The 25,678-nt window shown below is 45.5% G+C and overlaps 1 protein-coding gene across 9 annotated transcripts in view; it reads right to left on the bottom strand.

The window, feature by feature from the left end:
• Positions 1-6,382: 6,382 nt before the first annotated feature.
• The window catches only part of LOC106608616 (peroxisome proliferator-activated receptor gamma coactivator 1-alpha), a 71,110-nt gene continuing 51,814 nt past the window's right edge, over positions 6,383-25,678 (bottom strand). For 4 of the 9 annotated variants that reach the window (XM_045721627.1, XM_045721630.1, XM_045721629.1 and 1 more), the window contains exons 8-14: positions 19,691-20,924; positions 17,569-17,661; positions 16,866-16,986; positions 12,033-12,157; positions 11,506-11,657; positions 8,855-8,954; positions 6,383-8,660 (exon numbers count right to left, since the gene is read on the bottom strand). In XM_045721627.1, the coding sequence (XP_045577583.1) occupies positions 8,654-8,660; positions 8,855-8,954; positions 11,506-11,657; positions 12,033-12,157; positions 16,866-16,986; positions 17,569-17,661; positions 19,691-20,924 (1,832 nt within the window). In that variant the 3' untranslated portion in view covers positions 6,383-8,653. Of the gene's footprint in view, positions 8,955-11,505; positions 11,658-12,032; positions 12,158-16,865; positions 16,987-17,568; positions 17,662-19,690; positions 20,925-25,678 lie in introns of all 9 variants that reach the window. The other 5 variants (XM_045721628.1, XM_045721632.1, XM_045721634.1 and 2 more) reach the window with 3 other exon arrangements.

Genomic DNA, 25,678 nt, shown 5'->3' with positions numbered 1-25,678 from the left:
TGGATGTTAGCGGGATGAACAGGCAGTGGCTCGGGTGGTCGTTGTCCTTGATGATCTTTTTGGCCTTCCTGTGACATCGGGTGCTGTAGGTGTCCTGGAGGGCAGGTAGTTTTCCCCCGGTGATGCGTTGTGCAGACCGCACTACCCTCTGGAGAGCCTTGCGGTTGAGGGCAGTACAATTGCCATACCAGGCGGTGATGCAGCCCGACAGGATGCTCTCGATTGTGCAACATCAGACATGAGGTGATGGCGGCGGATGAATGGCACGACAATGGCCTCCACTGCCCTGCACTCTTAGAAAAAATGGTTCCAAAAGGGTTCTTTGGCTTCCCCATAGGAGAACCGTTTTTGGTTCCAAGCAGAACCCTTTTGAGTTCCATGTAGAACTCCCTGTGGAATGGGTTGTACATGAACCCCAAAAAGTTCTCCCTGGAACAAAAAGAGTTCTACCTGGAACCAAAAAGGGTTCTTCAAGGTGTTCTCCTATGTGGACAGCTGAAGAAGCTTTTTAGGTTCTAGATGGCAACTTTCTTTCTAAGAGTTTAGGACACACTGTGTGAAGAGCACTGCCATAAATACACACAACAAAGTAAAAAAATGGCAGCCATTTGAATGTGTTGGGGCATGTTCCCAAGATGTGATGTATCATCTAAATGTAAAGCTTGCATTTACTATACATTGAGGTAAATTGTGCAAACAAATAATGTGTCCACTCTCCATTCCAATGTACAGTGACAGCTATTCCTCTGATGTGGTCAGCTCCAACCGAGAGAGTGTAAGGGTCTGTGCTTCACCAGAAGAGAGTAGAGAGGGGGAGAGCGAGACAGAGAGAGAAAGAAAGAGGGATAGAAAGAGGGCGAGCGAGTTGCAGCCAATCAGACTATATAAATGTGGCTGTCTGTACCCTTCCAAAAATAAGGTATATGAGGTCTCAGCTGGAGAATCAGGCCCAATAATATGGTGTATTGCTGGAGCAGGATAGTGCATCATTCAGTGTCTAATTGCCTCTAAGCTGTCTATTTGCAAGAGGAAATGAACATATTTGATTTGTCAGATTCTTGACTAAAGTCATTAAGGACAGTGTAAGTCACGGAAATTATGCTAACGGCAATTGATGACACTTGATGATTACCAAATAATCACCAAATAATCACTCAAATCACTTCATTTGCATATTTTATTCAACGCTAGCTCATCAACCATCACACTAAGTGAACACGGCCGAAACGCCTCACTATCACTTGCCTCTCTCACCTGCTGCTGGCCATTTGAATTTACAGTATCCTTGAGGTGGCTAGGCTATGTAGCTTTTGCCCGTACACTCAGGTAGCCCCACAAAGCACGGGCCTGTCACGTCGAATCAATCCCCCTCTCAATCTCTTCCTTTCTCAGGTGATGCGCACACAAAAAGCACACCCGTCTGCGGCCGGAACCCTGTCTTCTGTCAGTCGGCTATCCCCATGGTGGCCGCAACGACTCATCTTTCTGGTGGCGTTAGTTGCCAGCCCCAGCATTCTAAAAGGCCTGCCGTGGCCCGGAACCATGGTAAAGCCTTGGTAACAGGCACAGCGCAGGTGCGTCTTGTTGTGCAATCAGCTTCTCCTCTTCGATTCAGACAGCAGCCTCAACTGGAGGCCTATCAACAAGAGAGGGTTGTAGTCTCGTCTGGGACTTTTTCGCTAATCCGCTAACGCTTTCTCTTTTCCCTCCCTATCTACGTACAGTGGAGCCACATCTGATTCATTTGATCCCAACTTTCCCTTTTTTGTTGCTCTAATTAATACGGCACGTCTTGGGCACACTCAAGGTAATTAGCGTTGTTTTTCTCCAGCGACACACAGCAGATGGTGATTGAAAATAGAAGGATGAGTCGCTCAATCAGCCGCCATTTGTGTGTAACCATTAATTATCTAGGAGAAGTATCCACTCGAGGTCCCCAAAGTTGATAGTTTGTGGGGGGGAGAAAACTGTCCTTCTGTTGTTCATTACTCTTTGAAAGACAACTGTTGGAATGGGGAGTGTGTGATCATAATAGCTGTCATAATCGTCTCCCCATCACTTGCCGCACGATAGACAGACGCATCTTGGAGGCCTATAGAAGGCCCTGGTGCTACTGAAATAGTTCTGGAGCCTTTAGAGCTAGAGATACTGTACAATATATACACTCTTGTCAGTGCTAGTCGTGTGGTAGAGGCCAACAACATAATAATATACTGCACCAAAATGATCATTTAATATGATCCAATGAGAACAATATGACCGTGGGCATCCTAGTTGTTAGCTCACATGACCATCATGGCACATCTTGCCATGCCACAGACAGGATTAAAGAAGCAGACTCTCTTTTTGTATATGGCAACCGATGGGAGTTGCATCTCTTTACCACCGGCTATGGGAATCATCAAGATGATATGATATATCCGGCGAAGATAACATTTAGCTTCTTTCACCGGTTTTGGCAAGACTCGTTGGAACTGGCAAGCACGGGTTACGCATGAGTAGAGCTCAAGGAAGGTATACTTTTCCTGGTGACAAAGAGGGAACAGCACTGCTTATCAAATCCTCTAAAAATAAAACTTAAGGAGGAGGGAGAAGAGTGGAGGTTTGGGGCTCAAGCTTAGGGAGTCTTGAAAGAAAACGTGAGGCAAGAGAACTGAGGAATCCAGGGACCTCGCCTCGCCTGCATCTCTTTGATGTCATTCATTCATCGCTAACAGTTCACTAATCCTACTTCTTGGCACACTCTAATCCTGTTTTTTCTCCCCCTACTTCCCAGTCCTAATGGTGTCACTTAACTTGAATTATTATGATAGAATTATACAGGCAAGTGATTTAACTAGAATGCCAGTTTCACACTATTAGCGAGAAAAAATGTGTTCCTTCGGAGATGGAATTTTTCCAATGAATCATGTGCTTTCCCGAGAATAAACTGGTCCTGATACTAAATTACGGGTAGCATTACACATGTTCCACCCCACAGCCTTTAATGAACTAGTCTGTAATATTCTTATCAAGGTTTTCTTTCCCCCCCTTCCACCCTGACCTGCATATTTTGTATGCGAGAGGCAAAAAGGTGTGGGAAACGTGAGAAACAAGGTGCTTGTTGTTAAAAACTCTACTGCCTTAAGGTCTCAGTGACTTGACTATTTACTTCAAAATAAAAGTTCAATGCGACTTTGATTAGACTTCATTCTATATTCAAGTTTAATACGTCTACTTTAAAATGGTCCACAGAGCGTTTGGATGACAGTACCAACCCTAATACCAGTGCTACTCAATGAAGTGGAGGAAGGACAATGGCCGCCCCGCAACTCTAAATAGCATCTCCTGTTTGTCCTGGAGAGAACCAAAGCTGATCAAACCCCATTATCTGCAAGGCTTCCACTTACTGTTCCCTTGCTTTTTCCCTCCCCCTCCTCCCCCTTCCCATCGCGATAGGATGGCCGACATGATCTGTTATGTGATTTTTTATTATTAACCAGTAAGATAAGAACCTATCTGGATTGAGATTTCCAGGGACAGTTTCATTCTGTGGAAAGGGCAAGCAGAGAGACCTCCAGCTGGAGTGCTGCAGCTGAGCTGAAATGAAAGCTGGCCACCTCTTTTTCTCTGGGGCTAAACGGCAGCCCTTAATAAAAAACACAATCAGACCCCCAGCCTTAAAGTTTAATGCACATTCCTCCCACATTTCCCTTCAAACCGGCAGAAAAAAAGGTTAGGGGGCTCGCAGTGAGAGGCCCAGCCACGAGGCCAACCTGCGAGCGATACAGTCCATAATGAGCAGCCCGTCGCATATCAACGAAGCAATCATCAGCTTGCCAGTACTCCGTCGGCTATTTTGTGACTTTAATGAATTTGTCCCCTCAACTTTTTTAATTAACTTGCAGAGTCATGGTGCGCTGGGCTAAAGTTGTAGACACAGATAACTAGGAGAATATATAGCATCGCTCAGGTGATAGGAATATCAAAGAGGGGAAAGCTTGGGTCTAATTAATTTCTTAGTGGTGGAGAGTGGTAGCTGAGGGAGAAGGATCCAACACTTGAAGGCATTGAAATGTTACATGAGTAGACTTTCATTTCATACAGTCCATGATGCTAGAGAAACCTAATGCAGATATATACACTGCTCAAAAAAATAAAGGGAACACTTAAACAACACAATGTAACTCCAAGTCAATCACACTTCTGTGAAATCAAACTGTCCACTTAGGAAGCAACACTGATTGACAATAAATTCCACATGCTGTTGTGCAAATGGAATAGACAACAGGTGGAAATTATAGGCAATTAGCAAGACACCCCCAATAAAGGAGTGGTTCTGCAGGTGGTGACCACAGACCACTTCTCAGTTCCTATGCTTCCTGGCTGATGTTTTGGTCACTTTTCAATGCTGGCGGTGCTTTCACTCTAGTGGTAGCATGAGACGGAGTCTACAACCCACACAAGTGGCTCAGGTAGTGCAGCTCATCCAGGATGGCACATCAATGCGAGCTGTGGCAAGAAGGTTTGCTGTGTCTGTCAGCGTAGTGTCCAGAGCATGGAGGCGCTACCAGGAGACTGGCCAGTACATCAGGAGACGTGGAGGAGGCCGTAGGAGGGCAACAACCCAGCAGCAGGACTGCTACCTCCGCCTTTGTGCAAGGAGGAGCAGGAGGAGCACTGCCAGAGCCCTGCAAAATGACCTCCAGCAGGCCACAAATGTGCATGTGTCTGCTCAAACGGTCAGAAACAGACTCCATGAGGGTGGTACGAGGGCCCGACGTCCACAGGTGGGGGTTGTGCTTACAGCCCAACACCGTGCAGGACGTTTGGCATTTGCCAGAGAACACCAATATTGTCAAATTCGCCACTGGCGCCCTGTGCTCTTCACAGATGAAAGCAGGTTCACACTGAGCACATGTGACAGACGTGACAGAGTTTGGAGACGCCGTGGAGAACGTTCTGCTGCCTGCAACATCCTCCAGCATGACCGGTTTGGCGGTGGGTCAGTCATGGTGTGGGGTGGCATTTCTTTGGGGGGCCGCACAGCCCTCCATGTGTTCGCCAGAGGTAGCCTGACTGCCATTAGGTACCGAGATGAGATCCTCAGACCCCTTGTGAGACCATATGCTGGTGCGGTTGGCCCTGGGTTCCTCCTAATGCAAGACAATGCTAGACCTCATGTGGCTGGAGTGTGTCAGCAGTTCCTGCAAGAGGAAGGCATTGATGCTATGGACTGGCTCGCCCGTTCCCCAGACCTGAATCCAATTGAGCACATCTGGGACATCATGTCTCGCTCCATCCACCAACGCCACGTTGCACCACAGACTGTCCAGGAGTTGGCGGATGCTTTAGTCCAGGTCTGGGAGGAGATCCCTCAGGAGACCATCCGCCACCTCATCAGGAGCATGCCCAGGCGTTGTAGGGAGGTCATACAGGCACGTGGAGGCCACACACATTACTGAGCCTCATTTTGACTTGTTTTAAGGACATTACATCAAAGTTGGATCAGCCTGTAGTGTGGTTTTCCACTTTAATTTTGAGTGTGACTCCAAATCCAGACCTCCATGGGTTGATAAATTGGATTTCCATTGATTATTTTTGTGTGATTTTGTTGTCAGCACATTCAACTATGTAAAGAAAAAAGTATTTAATAAGATTATTTCATTCATTCAGATCTAGGATGTGTTATTTTAGTGTTCCCTTTATTTTTTGGAGCAGTGTACATAGCTCTGTCAAACCTACAGTAAATGCTAACTACTACAAGCAGTGTGGTCTCATGTCTACCATTGCACACAGGTAAACAGGTATGTTCATATATTCAGTTATAGCATAGAGGGTAGACTTCAAGGAAATGCCATTACAGTCATACCGAATTAAATTGCTCACAATGATGCCTGACTAAGGGAAGTACACACTCTTACCATGACAATGAGAGAGGAAGCAGGAGGGATGAAGGTAAAGAAGAAAGTTACACGACAGGACAGTTCCCAGTGAGTTTCTTTCAAACACATTTCCCTTTATTGACATGTTGAGGCTGATGAGAATTGCACATAAAAATAAAATTCACAAGAAAGTCATACAATAGGAACCACAAAAGGCATCGATAAGGACTTGGCAGAAGGCAACGTGGATAGGACACAAACAGGTAACAACCCAAAGCAACCCCCCCCCCAACACACACACATACAGTATCTGCCTATAAACAGACACACACACGCTCACACTCGCACACATTATTGTCCTTCCAAAAGAAACATGATCACCCAACAAACGTTTAAGCAGTGGCGAATTCCTCAGTAGTTCACATTGTTAAAGAGTCTGCCACAGCTGACATTTTGAGAACCATAAGGTGTTATAATATATTGCTACTCTAGGCGATTTACAAAGCGGATTTTTTTTATTTATTACAATGATTAAAGCCACATCTATCAAATGGGACGCGACGCCATTACCCATGCGCTGTACAGAAAATAAAAAAAAACATGTTGAAATACAGGTGAAGGGGGAAGATTTCCCCCCCACTGATTTTTGCCTCTTTGCATCAGGAGAATTAGCTAGTTTTCATCTACACAGTCAATCTTAATGAAAGGTGGCCTGTGATCAGTGAAGCTTTCATACGAAAACCTTCTATGTCTTGTGATGGAGCAGGTTTTTTCTCGTTACTTGGCTCTCACTATAAACAGGATATTAATTAAACCAGAAAGCACAAGGTTACCTTTAATGTCACGTCGAAGGTGCTGTGATATCTGGACTGTGTGGCAGCATCGCCTAATGGAAAATGGTGCAGTAGCATGCAGTATTGAGTAGTTTCTCTAGGCTTTATAGGATGTCATTCAAGTACTGCCATTCAGACAGGAGAGCCTGATAGCCGAAGTAGTTTGTGCTTTATCGGCTGTCATTTAATAGCCATGCGCTACACAGACAAATGTTTTGGTGCTAGTATGCTTGTTGCTGAACACTACAGTTTTAACACTGTGTTTTCCGTTGTATTAGTTTACATTTGTACAGTTGCCACAAGATTCTATAGAAACACACAGACCCAAACTCACACTAAATGGGCAAACATGAGTGTTGACTGACTAGAACATACTGTAAGTGTTCTCTGTTGGGTGATAAGAGTCATGTGACCATGCTAAGAATGGAATGGAATCCCCGTATGTAGCCAGCGATTGGGTAATGGGTCGGATCTAAAACCACACAACAATATAAGCTAAAGTACAACTTTGAAAAATAATTTATTGCTTTTTTTAAATACTTTTTCTTTCATTTATATTATTATTAATTATTTTTGTAATTACTGTGAATAATGTCAATATTATCAGCATGTATATATATATTTTGAACATCAAATACAAGATTTAAAAAAAATTCCAGAAAGAAAATTGTAAACTTTTGTTTGGCATTCACATAATCAAGCGTGTGTGGAGCAACAAATCAGGTTTGTACAGTGTGGTACAACAAAATACCTGCAAAATCATTTTATTGCTTCATGTTCTACTGTGTATAAAGGAAAATAACGTGGTAGACATTTTGTCATGGCTGCAAACCACTGTTGTGGAGACAGAAATCACTTGGACAATGAGCAGCATATCTCATCCCACTGTCGAGGAGATTATTAAGAATATTTTGATTGTTTCTGAAAGGCATAGAAATAAATATTCTCACAAAAATGTTATTTATTGTACATCTTACCTCTGATTGTAAATGAAATAACAAAAATCTAACAACAATATAAATAGCTAAAATGTGTGAGGTACACTATGTGACATGGGAACCATAAATATTTTTGATTCAAATATTAAAATAAATAGATAAATATGCATGGTTTATCCTGTTTGAACAGATTAAACATAGTAGTAGTCTTTCCTCAAAGAGGGTAAAATTATCAAAACAAGAACCATAAAAATCATTGAAATCAAAATAAGTTGATACATACTGATTGTTTCAGTAATAATTCATAAAAAATGGGGTTTGTTTTTTTTACAATCATGAAAAAACACGTTAAAAATGCATTTTAGACTAGTTGTATAAGGAAAAACACTGAGAAACTTTAAACATAAAACTATAAATGTCAAACTTTTTTTCCCAACAAAATAAATGTCAAAAAAGGAGATTTGTTGACATGCACCCTCGAAATGAGCCTCCAACACATTTTTACAATCATGTCATGTCTTCGAAACTTCATGTAGGTGTACAATATGTTTTACATCATTGTAATAACTACAGATCGACATTCTTAATTAAGAAAATTTCTTCATCAAAAGGCTGCATTTTACAGTGCATAGCTGTAACAAATAAAGAACTTTGTCTGATATGTACACAAAAAAATACAACATATTTTGATCATATCTGTAAATACAGGGCTACATTTTTGTCCGAAAATGTAGACAGCATTGTTATCTCTCGTTAATAGTGTAACACCACATCCAAACACCAGATTTTTAAAAAAGAAAAGAAAATCAGGCACAAAAAAAAGGAAAAAAAAAAGCCTGAACAACCTGCACATTTTCACCACTCAAAGCATTTGTTGGGTGTTTGTAGTGCTTGGAGAAAAAAATCTCATCAACGTCTTTGTCTTTCACTGACCGTTGTACAACAGTACAGCACACACATCTGTACACAGGCTATGAGGATTCACTGGCTCTCCTGGTACTGTCTCTTCCCAGCTTCTTCAGAAGCTATGTTCATGTAAACATTGTTGTTAATATACTTTATATATATATATATAGGTCTATATATAGAGATTCATCTTTATATACTCTCTTACATAGAGTGTAAAACTTCTGGTAGTCTCGTAGTCAAAGGACAGAAACATTAGTGAGGTATCAAGACATCCCTCTTTGTAGACAGCAGGTGACAGGGCAACTGTTACCTTCTCAGGCTGCGCTGGGCCTCTTTCAGCAAGCTGTCGAAATCCATGGAGTCGTACTTGCTTTTAGTGGAGGCTGGATCAAAGTCATCAGAATGGGAATCTGAAACGAGAGATGCATATTGACGTCAGTGTTAAGCAGACTAAGTGGTCTCCAATTCTTCTCACAAAATCACTCTCACCTTTGTTTTGCATATTGAGGGGCAGTTTCCTGGACACATAAAGCATAGTCCTGGACTAAAAAGCATGGCAAGAATCTCCATTGAAATACCTTTTTAGTCCAGCACTAAGATGAATCTGTGTCCAGAACTGCCCCTAAACGGTTGACAAATTAAGTTATCATGAATTAGCTATATTCTGAATACATCCATTTCAAAGGACCTTCGAACCATTTCACATCATCCTATAAACAACCGTAAATCTGTATGACTTCATCATTTAGCTCAGTGTTGGGCAGATATATACTCAGGCAGATCAAATCATATCTGCATCTATGTCAAAGGACTCATCTGAATCGGTTGCTTTTCAATACGTCTGAAAGCTATCTGTACCCCCCCAATGTTTCATATCTCCCCACAAATGAGATGTTTAGACACCATTCATCTTTACATCATTCAAAGGCTCAGGGTGGAAAATAAAGCTTTTCTGATACTGAGCGACAAAATCGTCAAAACTGAGCGAGCGGCGGGGGCATTTATTTTGATTGGTCGGCGCGATAATAAATGTGTCTTATCTCTCGTGGCAGACAGCTTCACAAATGGGCCCCCACACGGGCGGCAGCACGCTTTGAGAGCTTGAGAAATGGGAATGACCATGGCATGCAGGAGATGCCATTCGTGATCTAATGCTATGGCCAAGGGGTACGCCATGCACCTTGAGGGATGACAAATACCCATGTGCACTACTTAGAACTAATGGACAGTCAAAAAAACAAAACAGACGAGACGAGAGGACCGGGCAAGATTGAGAGGAGGAACTGAGGCCGCTACTGCATGACATTATTTAAGTTCCCTCGCTTTCAACAGGAAGTATTTTCCTCTTTCTTTCTTTTATCCTACCCCCGTCATGGGCAGTTTGGGATAAACTGGTCTTTCTCTCAAAAGCAATGAAGGTCTTTCTTTTCATCCCGAGAGACTGATTAGTAGTGTCAGTCGTCAATGTCTTTCCTCAAGGGCCTGGGATTAACGCATCGTCGCTGTACACTTCACAAACGTCCACTCCATGAATGCCACTGGTTTCAGGCCCGAGCCTCAGAAATAAACATTAACGTCTTTGTTCCTTTGAAGAACATTCCATTTTCTTTCCTCTGCTGTGACCGACTGACCTCCCAGTTCGCCCGGCATTAAACATTCATCCACCTCACGCTTTGTCGTGGAACAAATGTCGAGTGGAAAACAGGAGCAACTATACAAGCCCCACTTGGCATCTTAACCTCCATCATCAAATGGACCAAATGACACACAGACGAGCATCCATCTTGATGGACTGACTGACTCCGGCTATAGTGCTATTTAATCATCGCTCCCAGACGGTCTGCCTTCTGTTAATGATAGTGGGGCTATAGTAAAGATAGAGGGTGGAAAAAGGAGGGATGGAGATCCCATTTTCTGTTCTGGTTTTCAACAGGCGTCTAACGTAGGGAGAAGCCAAGATTTGTCTCAGTGCCTTGCATTATTTATCAAATGCGTCATCCGGCACTATAGCCGTGTCCTTCTGAACAATGAGTGCAGTCTTTCGGGCGCATACGCTTTCTTTTTTCTGTGCTTGCACTTGCACGTTGTGTACCTTCTCCTCAGATTCATCGACTAGCTCTACCCGTGCTTTTAAGTCGCCGGGCACTTTGTAGGGCTGCCGCCTTGAGGAGCCGGCCCTGGGTCAGCGTCTCTGTCTAAAAGCATGAGGAAGAGAGTGCTGATTATTAGTCAATCAGGCCTCTGCTGTCAGGCTCATTTCCTCCCTCCCTCCCTCCCTCCCTCCCTCCCTCCCTCCCTCCCTCCCTCCCTCCCTCCCTCCCTCCCTCCCTCCCTCCCTCGGTGGATGACACGCTGCTAGGTAACACAGCAAGGTCTTGCCTCTGTTGAACACCACAACAGCCGGCAACAGACGGAGGCTCACCCAGGAGGGAGGGGCTGAGGGGATTTAACCTCGCACCCCTCTTCCCTTCATCCCTCCCTCCCTCTCTCCTTCCATCTACCTACCTCTCTTTACCCTCCAGAGCATAAAATATACATGCCTGTATATAGGGTATCCAAACAAACCGCGGACAAGCTTTTAAAGGGCATCGTTCTCTTTCTTCCCAATTCCATACTTCTCGAATATCGACTAAGTACAAAGATATAGGCTGTAAACAATGGAATGGAACAATGCCTCCCCATTTCTCGAGATATACTCCTATATGGGTGCCGGTAAAAGAGGAATTGTACACAGATTGACCCCTGAACTGTTTTTGCCCGTGATGACTGGAAGGTAGACTCTAACGCTTGAGGCAGGGTGGTAAGAGTAAAGATATGCTTTTTGGTTTTGAATGGCATCGTTTGAGCCTTTTTGCTTCCCGGCTTCCTGCCCCTACCCTCCATCCTTCACTCCCTTTGACAGTCTGCGTGTATTAGCAGAAGCTCCAGGGTTCTCCCAAGCAACAACAAAGCAGCACTTACCCAAGTCTGTATAATTCGATTTGCAGAACTGCTTTTGTCCACCGAAGCACAGCTCGAACTGGGGCTCGTTTGACCGGCGTAAGGTGTGTCCGTTTTCAAGGGCAGCGAAGGCGTCACAAGTGTAGCGGTAGGTGATGAAGCCAAAATTGTCCCTGCGGTCAAAAACAGAAAATGAAAAGTCAAACCAACAACGTCAGGTTCTCTTCTGGTAGCGGACATCCAGACTATTTATATGCAAAAGAGAAATCAATAAAAATGTATCTTTGGGGCTTTTTATAGGCTAGGGATAGATAGGATAACAGACATGACTGGAATGCAAAAAGCCCTCTCCTGCCCTGCGTCTACACCTGACTTTGACATAGAAGTCGATGCAAAGCCCAAAGTTTTCTGTGTTCCACCTAACCCAGAGGGTAGAAATGAAGGGAACGATGTACTACAATGAATCCTATTACACCCCCCCTCCCATAAACCCAACACACAAACACACACATACACACGCATGCGAGAACACAGTCCCGGGGCCTTACCCGTCATCTCTCAGGTTCACGGCACACTCTTCGATCTCGCCGAAGACTTCAAAGCGCCGCTTCAGCTCGGTCCGCGTGCTGTCGGACCTCAGTCTCCCCACGTACACCACCCGTCTCTCCTCCTGCTCATTAACAGAGAGAGAGAGGGAGAGAGATTAAAGGAGGAGTATATTCTTCTCTTTTCTGCTTTTACTTCCCCTTCAGGCCCACTCGGTGGACGTAATGAACTTCTCAGAGCTCCCGATGGCGAGCGCTGACTCGAGGCCACTCTTTTGTCACTTCGCTCTTGTTTTTTTCCCCGTTGATTGGTCGGACTGTGCTAAATACCTCCTCTTATCTGATAGGACAGATTCATTATGGTTCCTTGTCTTTTTTTCTTCTTTTTTTGGCCTTTATAGAACCGTATACTTTAAGACTATCAGAGGTTTGCTCTCCCTCTTTCATTTTGTGGTCTGAGAACCTAAAATGAGTCAATGAGTTGTTTGGTATTACACAACTTAAGAAGCCTGTATCTGTAGTCAAAAGAGGACAAATGCATTTTTAAGTGTCCTTCAATTATGGGTAACTGTTGCACTAGGGAATTAGACCTCTCGCTTGGCTCTGAATATCAGACAATAAGCTGCCGTTACACATACACCATTAACGAAACCTGTACGAAACACCATTACTAAGAACAGGCCGTGGGGGAGAAAACACCATTACTAAGAACAGGCCATGGGGGAGAAAACACCATTACTAAGAACAGGCCATGGGGGAGAAAACACCATTACTAAGAACAGGCCGTGGGGGAGAAAACACCATTACTAAGAACAGGCCATGGGGGAGAAAACACCATTACTAAGAACAGGCCGTGGGGGAGAAAACACCATTACTAAGAACAGGCCATGGGGGAGAAAACACCATTACTAAGAACAGGCCGTGGGGGAGAAAACACCATTACTAAGAACAGGCCATGGGGGAGAAAACACCATTACTAAGAACAGGCCGTGGGGAGAAAACACCATTACTAAGAACAGGCCGTGGGGGAGAAAACACCATTACTAAGAACAGGCCGTGGGGGAGAAAACACCATTACTAAGAACAGGCCGTGGGGGAGAAAACACCATTACTAAGAACAGGCCATGGGGGAGAAAACACCATTACTAAGAACAGGCCGTGGGGGAGAAAACACCATTACTAAGAACAGGCCGTGGGGGAGAAAACACCATTACTAAGAACAGGCCGTGGGGGAGAAAACACCATTACTAAGAACAGGCCGTGGGGGAGAAAACACCATTACTAAGAACAGGCCGTGGGGAGAAAACACCATTACTAAGAACAGGCCGTGGGGGAGAAAGCACCATTACTAAGAACAGGCCGTGGGGGAGAAAACACCATTACTAAGAACAGGCCGTGGGGGAGAAAACACCATTACTAAGAACAGGCCATGGGGGAGAAAACACCATTACTAAGAACAGGCCGTGGGGGAGAAAACACCATTACTAAGAACAGGCCGTGGGGGAGAAAACACAATTTTCCACGAACCACAAAGGACACAAAGGTCACACCGGCATAACTTAGACCTACCGCACGAGGCTGCAATTATGGTTTTGGGAGCAATTTAATTGCATCTGCTAATCATATAATGCAGAACAAGCCTCTAGGCTGTTGTATCACTGGAATTATTTATTCACTCATTTACTTGCCATTACTGGGGCGAGTCTATAGAGATCCATTCAAATGTTGAATGCTACCCCGGGGCCACTGGTAACTGATACATGTAAATCAGTAAAACTCAAAGTTCACCTCCGCAAAGAACCTAGACTAAGGTTATGTCCCAAATAGCACCCTATTCCCTACATAGTGCACTACTTTTGAGCAGAGCTTTATGGGCCCTGGTCAAAAGTAGTGCACTAAACTCAGCAAAAAAAAGAAACGTCCCTTTTTCAGGACCCTGTCTTTCAAAGATAATTCGTAAAAATCCAAATAACTTCAAAGATCTTCATTGTAAACGGTTTAAACACTGTTTCCCATGCTTGTTCAATGAACCATAAACAATTCATGAACATGCACCTGTGGAATGGTCGTTAAGACACTAACAGCTTACAGACGGTAGGCAATTAAGGTCACAGTTATGAAAACTTAGGACACCAAAATAAAGATGCCCTGCTCATCTGCGTGAACGTGCCTTAGGCATGATGCAAGGATGCATGAGGACTGCAGATGTGGCCAGGGCAATAAATTGCAATGACTGCACTGTGAGACACCTAAGACAGTGCTACAGGGAGACAGGACAGACAGCTGATCGTCCTCGCAGTGGCAGACCACGTGTAACAACACCTGCACAGGATTGGTACATCCGAACATCACACCTGCGGGACAGGTACAGGATGGCAACAACAACTGCCCGAGTTACACCAGGAACGCACAATCCCCCCATCGGTGCTCAGACTGCCCGCAATAGGCTGAGATAGGCTGGACTAAGGGCTTGTAGGCCTGTTGTAAGGCAGGTCCTCACCAGACATCACCGGCAACAACGTCGCCTATTCAGCAAACACTTTGTCTCATACTGTATGTGAAGGGAGGAGCAACCCACCATTGCTGGACCAGAAAGGACTGGCAAAAAGTGCTCTTCACTGACGAGTCATGTTTATTGTTGAAGGAATGAGTGTTACACTGAGGCCTGTACTATGGAGCGGGATAGATTTGGAGGTGGAGGGTCCGTCATGGTCTGGGGCGGTGTGTCACAGCATCATCGGACTGAGCTTTTTGGCATTGCAGGAAAACTCAACGCTGCGCGTTAAAGGGAAGACATCCTCCTCCCTCATGTGTTACCCTTCCTGCAGGCTCATCCTGACATGACCCTCCAGCATGACAATGCCACCAGCCATACTGCTCGTTCTTATGAGTGATTTCCTGCAAGACAGGAATGTCAGTGTTCTGCCATGGCCAGCGAAGAGCCCGGATCTCAATCCCATTGAGCACGTCTGGGACCTGTTGGATCCGAGGGTAAGGGCTAGGGCCATTCCCCCAGAAATGTCCGGGAACTTGCAGATGCCTTGGTGGAAGAGTGGGGTAACATCTCACAGCAAGAACTGGCAAATCTGGTGCAGTCCACAAGGAGGAGATGCACTGCAGTACTTAATGCAGCTGGTGGCCACACCAGATACTGACTGTTTACTTTTGATTTTGCCCCCCCCCCCTTTTTTTCAGGGACACATTATTCCATTTCTGTTAGTCACATGTCTGTGGAACTTGTTCAGTTTATGTCTCAGTTGTTGAATCTTGTTATGTTCATACAAATATTTACACATGTTAAGTTTGCTGAAAATAAACACAGACAGTGAGAGGACTTTTCTTTTTTTGCTGAGTTTATATAGGGAATAGGGTGCCTTATGGGATGCATTCTAAATGGTAAGACATATGCTCCAATCCTCAGAAAAACACAAATGAGCCGTAATATTCAGTATTATAATTTTTTCTCCTCCCTTCACATACAGTATGAGACAAAGTGTTTGCTGAATTAGGGATTTAGATGCTGACAATTGAAAAATACGCCGGCTTTCCGAGACGGCACCCCGAGGCTGGCCGTCTGTGTGTGTGTGTGTGTGTGTGTGTGTGTGTGTGTGTGTGTGTGTGTGTGTGTGTGTGTGTGTGTGTGTGTGTTTGTGTGTCTGTGTGTGTAGCCCTCGCATCATCTGGCCTCCCAAACCTCTACTGACAGCTTGGCTTTGCTGCCTGTAATTGTCTCACCTAAAATGTATGCAGGCCAAAGATAGCATGTGTGCATTATTTGACGTGCACATTTATCATCCTGTGTTAGCATGTTTAAAATGTGTGCAATCTCACACAGAGACAGGTAGAGAACGGAGAATTGATATTCATCCCATTTTCATTGAATTTGAACTAGATCACTGGAAAGATTCCTTATTTAAACAGTGTACATTTCCATGGCAGTGAATTTCCTTTTTTTAGCCTTGTTCCCTCTCTCCCTCTCTTCCTGTTTCTAACATCTGCCCCTGTGGTGTGATTAATAAGATCCGACACCGTTCCCAGACGCTGGAGACTTTTAAAAATACACAACCCTGAGATAAAGAGGAAACGCGTGGAGCCCTGAATGATTCAGTGACTCACTTTGCATCTATTCATTCATTACAGAGGAACAGTAGGCAGCAGGCACGGCAACGAGCCCTCAACTGTCTGCCCTGTCTAGGTAGTGCAGAGGGGGTGTGAGACAGCGATGGGCACAGCCGGGCTATATTAATACCAGGCTGCCATTAGAAGGACGAGAGAAAGACAGAGAGAGAGAGAGAGAGCGAGAGAGAGAGGGTGAGAGAAGGGGGGGGGTTAAAAGATGGGCACAGAGAGAGAGAGAGATTCACTGAGTATACAAAACATGAAGGATACCTGCTCTTTCTGTGACATAGACTGACCAGGTGAAAGCTATGATTCCTTATTGATGTCACTTGTTAAATCCACTTCAAAATCAGTGTAGATGAAGGGGAGGAGACAGGTTTAAGAAGGATTTTTAAGCCTTGAGACATGGATTGTGTATGTAAGTGCGTTTGAATGGGGTATGGTAGTAGGTGCCAGGCTGCTGGGTTTGTCTCACTCAACAGTTTCCTGTGTGTATCAACAATGGTCCACCACCCAAAGGACATCCAGCCAACTTGACACAACTGTGGGAAGCATTTGAGTCAACATGGGCCAGTATCCCTGTGGAACGCTTCTGACACCTTGTAAAGTCCATGACCCGATGAGTTGAGGCTGTTCTGAGGTGCAACTCAATATTAGGAAGGTGTTCCTAATGTTTGATATACTCAGAATATAAGAAAAAATGACAGGGGAACTCACTATTGCTTTTTCCCTTTGCCTCTCCCTCTGCTCAGCCCTCTCAAACTCCCTCTTCTCGTAGTCCTGGCGGTACTCCTCCCGCTTCAGACACTCGTGCTGGTATTCCTCATAGCTGTCGTACCTGCGGAGGGACCAAATCAAAGCCATCACTTTCACTGTCCTCCACCGCCCTTCCGCTGTCCTTCCAACATCTGCCCTTCATTTTGACGTCCGCACTTATGAAGCATATCGGTCGAAACCCCACCAAGGAGTTGGGCTAAATTTCCCCCTTCCCAGAGGGGTGGGGAGACAAACAAAGGCATTAATAAGATGCCTCCTCCTGGTCGTAGAGGTTATGGATCCTGCAGGAGAGGCCCACGGGAGAGAGAGCGGGTGAGATGCACAGTAGAGAGCTGGACAGCTGCCACTGTCAGCCCTACTTCACATCATTACTTTCAGCTTAGTTAGAGCTTCATCCGGGGGGGAAAAAGTGCAACTTTCGTCAGATGTGGCCATGCATTGGAGAGATGGGAAAATAGGACTTTGGGTTTGTCTGGTGTCATCGGGCTAATCAATGGCTAAGGAAGGAGTGCCAATATTCTACACCGTGTTCCACAATCCTGCTGGTTTTCAGTCAATAAATATTTTTAGTTACAAGGCAAGGATGAAGGAACTGGATCATCGGGGACCCTGGTTTAGTGTCAGGGATGTGTTGGACCCTTACCTTGGCCTGCGACTGAGGGGGGATCTGGACTGTGAGTGAGGGCTTTTGTGGGTCCTGGACCGCAAAGTGCTGGAGTCCATGTTGTGGCGAGACCTGCAAAAACAGAATACATATTAATCATCAGAATGTCAACCATCCGGAGTATAATAATAAAGTACTGTCTAAATGTAACAGTGCATTCTGCGTAATGCAGTCTTATCGACTGCGAGCATTATTTCAATAAATGAAATCATATCTGAGATGGGTATCTGTGAATCCGATAAAATTGTCTAGACATGACACTCACTGTACTTAGGCATTCGTCATTCATAGCCTTTTCTTACAAGATGAAAGAGCCACAGTGTCAAATCGGACCATAAAAAAAAAACACAGAACCGGAAGTCCTAATATATTCAGCAATATTTTCAGAACACTTTTCCCAAGTTTGACCGAATTTGACTTCCTTCCTCACCTTTCCTCCCATGAGGGCCAGTATGTACCGTACAAGCACCACGTATCTATGTTAAATGAGGGGAAGGCTTAGGCCCGGCGGCCAAACGCTAAAGTTAGTATCCCGACAGAGTACAGGCTCTTTAGCTCCCATTGCTTTATTATTGAACTGATGCTAAAGAAGGGAGACTTGAATAATAGAAGGAGAGAAGTTAGACTATGGTCCAACGTCCACAGAGTTAAGGAACTGGAGAGTTTGAAAAGAGAGAGGGGGAGTAGAGAGACTTGAGGACACTTTGTTGAACATTTTTCACTGAGTTCTTGAGACTGAGATACTTTTTACTCAGGTATCCCTAACCTTTAATGGGGTTACTTTTTCCCGCTTTTCTTCTTTCAACCTCTAACCTGGACATCTTTAGCAACCTAGTGGCCGTCTCTGTGTACCGTATCATAACGTTGGCGATTGTCCTCAGCGTGAGTGATTTATCAAGGATAAAGGGCTGCAAAACAGAAGGCAAAGCTAACCTAGTCTATCCAGTTTGCAAGGCACTCAATGCAAGACCGCTGAAAGTATACCTACTGTGTATCCGTTCCCTTTGCTCTGATCAAAGGGAACCATGGGAAATGTAGTTCTCCTGGGCTGCTGTGATGATGCACATTGTTTTCAGAGGAGGGGATAAAGAACTAAACTCCGCAGATTTGGCTTTCATCTCTGGGGGACAAAAAGGAGGTTTCGCCCGGCGCTCAGTAAAACAACAGCTGCTGCCTAAAACAACACGCGCCGCATCAAATAGTAGATCCTGGGAAAACGGAGTTGGGAATGAGAGTGACAAAACGCTCAGATAACAGTCATTGCCAGGGGAAAGGGGGCTTTGACAACGTCGAAGCAACCAAAGCACAACGCCTTAGGCGCCGCTCATTTTCCTAGTTGCCGCCTTCTCTGATATACAGTTTTGATCTCACGGTTTGACGAACACACCAAACCTCCTCGTCTGGTATCTGCTAGTGGAACCCTGAGTCTGCATGTACAAGCTTCTCAGAGTATGAGTGCTGATCTAGGATCAGTTTCCTCAGTTAGATCATAATGAATAAGATTATATGTGCAGGAGGGACCTGATCCTAGATCAGCACTCCTACCCTGAGAAGTGTGAGACATATGGCCTCTGCTCTGTAGTTAAGCACTGAGACAGTTGAGCTTGGCTAGCCTCACTACACCAGCCTAACACAATCCACCGTCTAGTAGTCCAGCCGGTAAGGATTCTCCCTGGCCCTGTCACACTCGCTCCTATTGTTAAAGCCTCTTTCAGCAGGAACATAACAAGTCTTCTCTGTGGTTGGGGATGCAGAAGCAGCTAGAGGCCCCATACCGGGAGAGTGAAGAGCCTCATACCGCAGGGCCTATCCTCTCCTGACACCGTCTCTGACGGCTGAGGAGAGCTGTCGACACGACTGAGCTGTCCACCTCCTGCCGGGAGCACCGTCAGAGCCGCCCACAACGCTTAGGCAACGTTCAAACAACAGAAGGGAAACGTCTCCCACCAGGAGGGAACGTGCTAGTTGGCTGTATTCCGATATCCACACTGGCATGCTACTTAGAATGAAGCTAAGCAGTAGATATTTAGGGCAAGATGTCTAAGTGGTGTGGTAGTATGGACATGGGAACCTAGCCACAGTGAGTAGAGGGTTTACTCACCTGGAGGAGGGGCGTCCGTCAGGTGAGCTGGAGAGGGAGCGCCTCCGGTGGTGGGAGGAGGAACTGCGGGACCGGGACCGGGAGTGAGAGCGGGAGGAGGGGGAGCCCGAGCGGGGCCAGTGGAAGTGTCTGGGGGAGAGGAGGAGGGAGGAGGGGGGCGAGACGGAGCCCCGTGAGGGGGAGCAGCTGGACAGCGAGCAGGACGGCGAGCAGGACTCGAAAAGCAGGTCCAGGGGGGTGCCCTCCCAGGGGTAGAGGAAGTGCCCCTCGACGCCCTGACCCTCCAGCTCCTTGTGGAAGGGAGAGAGGCCCGGGTGCAGGTACCCAGTAGAACCAGACCCAGAACTAGGGAGTGTGCGGTAGTTCTCGTACCCAGCAGGGCTCTCTTTGGGTGTCTGCAGGGCTCCGGCCATCTCCCCTCCTCCCTGTCTCCCCTCCTCCACCACCACCTCCTCCCCCTTCTCACCCTGGCTATAGATGGCTTGCTGGGGGCGGCCAAAGTGCTTGTTGAGCTCCGCCCGGATATCCTGGTCTCGCAGGGGCTGCTTCCTGCTGGCAGAGTGCTGGTCCCCTTCTGGGGTCTGTGGTGGGTGTGGTTTGTCCTGGGTGATGGGGGTCCGGTCCTGCCCCCGAGCCTCCTTACCCACAGGGGAAGAGCTCTGCTGCTGCTGCAGCTGCTTGGCCAAAGAGGATGAAGATGGAGGAGGAGATGTAGAGGATGAAGAGGAGGAAGAAAAGGAGGAAGAGCCCTTACATTCCACATGCCTGTCCTCCGCCACACCCGGATTGGGCTTCAGAGGGGTTGTCATAGTAGTCGTCATGGTAATGGTAGCGTTAGCCGCATTAGCGTTAGCGCCGGCGGCAGGGTCCTGTTTTGTGCTGGCCGCCGTGGACTGACAATAGTCGTGGTCGCCGTAGCAGCGAGGCTGGACACTGCGCTTGTTGTTGCCGCAGCAGCGCTCCTCCTTGCAGCCCCCTGTCGTCGCAGCAACCACAGAGGTGGGGAGGGCAGTGGACGCTTTGCTTAGCTGGGCGTACAGCTCAGTCTGCTCTGGGCCCTTTCTGCCTGGGGCCGAGGTTGGGGCTAGGGGCCTGCAGGGTTTCGCCTCGCTCAGCCGAGCCCTCTTGCACGCCAGGGCAGACGGGGAGCATGAAGACAACTTGGTTTTGAACGATGCTTTGAAAGGGTTCTCTTGACTGGCTTTGTGGGGGGGCGTGGTAGGTGGTGTCAGACCTGGAGAGAGGGAGGTAGGGAGGGAGGGGGAGAGAGGGAGGTAGGGCGGGAGAGAGGGGGCGAGAGGGAGGGTCAATAAAAGAGAATGGAAATATAATGCATTCTACCTCCCCACCTTCCACCCTCTCCTCGCACTCCCTACAACCAGTGGACACACACGGGGGTTGATTAAAATATTCACTTTCATCCCTGGTCCTAATCCTGATCCGTATTTTATTGCAATCTTGACAGATTAATGCAATGCTCTGTGTAATTGAATATGGTGGAGCCGCTACACGGCTCGGCTACCACCGCCATCCCTTCCTGACCTTGGACAATCCCTCATTCAGGAAGAAGAGAAAAACATTGGCAGTGGACAAACATCCTCCTCGAAGTGGAGCGTCCTTCGAACATGGAACCGCCGAATCTAGCCGACACGTTGGACGATGGCCAAGCGATTTCAATAAAAGCAAAGACCTTTCGGCTCAGTTTTGAAAATCTATCACAAGTGTCCTATGTTTCGGGCTTCTGCTCTCTACTGCAAGTCAAGGTGGCGAGATGTGTCGGGCAGCGGGATGTGTCAGTTTTCGGCACTGCATGTTGCTATAGCGTGCCAGTGTGCTGTCATATGATAGTGTCGGCTTGGTGCGGGGGAGATGTCTGACTGGTAATGGAGGCTCAGTGTCTGCTGGGGGAATGGGCTGTCATTTTTCTCAGATCCTGCTTGCCTCTCTATGGCTCGTGCCGAACCCGGCCCCTCCTGACAAGTTTACGAGCCGACAGATGGCAGTTATATGGGAAGTCCTGAGATGGGCCTGCTTTATAGCATTGTTAACTATCACGCAAACAACCAGCACTAGGTAGGCAGTCCCTTTCCCTCTGTTTCCCTCTCGTCTCTTCCCTCCTTTTTCCCGGTCTGTCGCCCACTCCGGTTTAATCTCGCGTTCTCTGTCTCTCTGGTGCAACCTCTCTTTCTCTGTCTCTCTGGTTCGATCTCTCGTTCTCTGTCTCTCTGGTTCAACCTCTCTTTCTCTGTCTCTCTGGTCCAATCTCTCGTTCTCTGTCTCTCTGGTTCAATCTCTCGTTCTCTGTCTCTCTGGTTCAATCTCTCTTTCTCTGCCTCTAACCATCTCTATTTTTTTCCACTGTCCGTCTTTCTCCTCTAGACAAATACATAGGCATGCACACGCGGACAGACACACGCGGACAGACACACGCGGACAGACACACGCGGACAGACACACGCGGACAGACACACACACACACACACACACACACACACACACACACACACACACACACACACACACACACACACACACACACACACACACACACACACACACACACACACACACACACACACACACACACACACACAATAGTCACATACAACCTCCCTCTCTGGAGTGGAGCTCAGGCACTTTGAACACCTACGCTCCCTGTCTTTGCCATTGTTATGAATGCACATCACTCTCCCTTGCAGTGAATTGCACCAAATGACAGCTATTAGTATCAAATCCTGTGAAAGAGTATTTACTGGGGAGGCTTGGAGCCTGAAATAAAGAGAGGGAGAGAGAGAGAGAGAGAGAGACATAAACATTCCGTTGCGGGGCCATTTCCTGAGTTTGGGCTCTCTAATCCAACCATCTTATCATCTAGACTTATCTGGATTTTACGGTAAAGCTGAACCGCAAACCCCCATCCCTCTTTAACAGTCAGACGTGGTACACCGATAGCGACACAGAGACTCGATGCAGTATTTCAGAGAGATAGAGATGAGAAAGAGGGCTATATTTATCATTATGCCAATGAAATGAGCTATGAAAAGGGAGGGCCGGTGCGGTGCCCGAGGAACTTCTGTTTCACCAATGAAACGCCATCTGTGCAAAACAATGTGCACTAGGGTCATAAACTAGGAGCCATTAGTGCCGGGGTGAAATAAATCAGAATTAGATAAATATGCGCCTCTCAGTCAAACCGGCTTGTGATGGATGCTCGGCAGACACAAACACCAATCATACAGCGAGTCGAGTTTTTGTTTTTTTTCTTCTCTTTTTCTCTCTAATCTGTTTCTTTCCGGACTGTAAATTGCGAAGAGACCTCAGAGCAAACGACTCTGACGCCAACGCAGGGCTTAAAGAGTTGATCCGGTGGTAAGCCATGCAAATAGCAACACATAGACCCAACCCCGGTGTCATGAGATACTGTAATTAAAGACAACACAGTAAATCTATTAGCAAAAGGAGATTAGTCCTTCCAGTCAAATCCATGGGCTCTCTCTGAGTAGTGGGGTTGTCTCAGGTTTACCTTATGGGGGAGGTGGGACAGGGCCTAGGCCATAGTAAAATCATCCTGGTGTACATACAGTTAGCAGTATCAAATCCTGAATAGAAGATAATTACAATGACTTTTCCTACTACTAATACTACTTTTCCTACTACAACTACTTTTCCTACTACTACTACTACTACTACTACTACTACCACTGATGATAATGTAGAAACAATGCTACACCCTATGTGTCATCCTTGAATTGAGGTGGAATTTGGGGATTTCTAAAAATGTTTACCTTCTTCTTGTTTTTTTATTTTGATTTAAATGTATTTGGGTACATCTTCCCATTCTAAATCAACTAATATGGCACCTTAATGACTTTAAACACTTTTTACCATTTAAATACTTTTTACCGTTACACTCTGAGAAAAAAACGGTGCTATCTAGAAACTAAAAGGGTTCTTCGGCTGTCCGCATAGGAGAACCCTTTGAAGAGCCCTTTTTGGTTCCAGGTAGAAGAACCCTTTTGGTTCCAGGTAGAACCATTTTGGGTTCCAGAAGAACCGTTTCCACAGAATGTTCTACATGGAACCCAAAAGGGTTCTACCTGAAACCAAAACGGGGTCTCCTATGGGGACAGCCGAAGAACCCTTTCGGAACCCTTTTTCGTAGGATAACATTGTGCCACCAGTAAGAGTAGTAACACCAATGATGGTAACACCAATGAGACATTTTTGGTTATTGTGCATTTTCTTAAATGGAGGCCCCATATTTGTATTTATTAAAGATCTCCATTAGTTCCTGCCGAGGCTGCAGCTACTCATCCTGGGGTCCAGCAAAATTAAGGCAGTTATACAATTTTAAAAACATTACAATACATTCATAACAGATTTCACAGCACACTAAACGTGTGCCCTCAAGCCCCTACTCCACTACCACATATCTACAAAAGAAAATCCATGTGTACGTGTGTGTATAGTGTGTATATTATCATGTTTGTGTATGCACGTGTCTGTGCTTATGTTTGCGTTGCTTCACAGTTCCCGCTGTTCCATAAGCTGTATTTTTATACATTTTTGAAAACTAATTTTACTGCTTGCTTCAGTTACTTGATGTGTATTCATTTGATTTCATTTATTTGAGTAGGGACAGATGCAATAATATTGACACAATGCAATGTACAACAGTTAGATGGATTGCATCATGACACTATCTTTGTAATGAGAGATTTTCAAGGTGGCAACACCAAATGACATAAAACTGAGGGGAAGACATTATCCTAGTACAAAAAATGTATTTTAATAGCCTTTGCTTTTATTGATCTATACAATATATTTAATCTTTTTTTTTTCTCACTTTCTAGCATTCAAAATAAAAGATACATATCTCTAAATCATGTCAGTACAACTCTACACATTACTACTGCGACAAAGCCAATTTGCGTACCCTAAGTACATTAAACAATGCATAAACAAAGATTTGCAGTATAAAGGACCTTAGGTTGTATCATTGATAAACAGTTCCATATAAACAAAAACACGTATGACGTGTAACTATTTCTCATTTAAAGTGCAAATGCCACCGCAATTCAAGAACGACCCCCATGTCATGGAAAAGTTTACAACTGAAATGCTAACCTACTACATAAAGACATACAAGTGTCTCTCCTTAAAGATGCACTATGCAGAAATAGCTCCACCATGGTTGAAAAAAATGCATTTTAATAGTTCACCTAATTTCAGTTGATGTGACAAACCAAGCAGTCATAGTGTAGAGAATCATTGTACCATTCTAAACCGCTGTGAAATATGCTTTACATAATAAAAAAAATGTGTGTTTGAAGCTGGTGTACAAAACCAAAAGTAAAAGAGGCAAAAATTAAACTTAAGAATCGAAAGCATAAAATAGCACACATAGAAAATATCTATCGCTTCTTAGACTTGTTTCGACGGGAATGAAAGATCTATAGCTCACATTTCTATGTGAATTTGGTCGGGTCGCCCCAAAAAGTTACATTTTGTAGCTTTAAACTTGCCACGGGAAAATTCCATGTCTGACTGAAGCACTGACCTACTTCCACCTGAGGGTTGCCCTTCCCCCTTTGGCTTAACTCCACCTGGTTATCAATTAAAGAAACATAATCTCCAGATCTACTGGAACGGGTCTGCTGAGGACACATTAACTCAAGGGATCACAAAGATTTCATTCCCCCTGTTTCTCCATATCTGGCGTTCCTGAGTCGCTTACCACACGGGACTAGACTAATCCTAAAACGTAAGGGGCTCAGTATCCATTAGCATTTTCTTCTAATGGCTTTTCCCCTAATATCTAATCCCAAATCTGCAAAGGGCAGTGGAGTCAGAGTTCGGCTTTATTAACTATGGCTGAAGCAGGAACACAGGGAGACGAGGAGAATGGGACTGGATTTAACCCTGAGGTCAGAAGCAGTAAAAAAGAAAGAAATATTAACAGTGTTTGATTGCTCCAAAGCTCTTAAT

This window comes from Salmo salar, chromosome ssa07 (assembly GCF_905237065.1).
Source record: "Salmo salar chromosome ssa07, Ssal_v3.1, whole genome shotgun sequence".
In the NCBI taxonomy this organism is placed as follows: Eukaryota; Metazoa; Chordata; class Actinopteri; order Salmoniformes; family Salmonidae; genus Salmo; species Salmo salar.
This window is presented reverse-complemented; position numbering and strand designations above follow the sequence as displayed.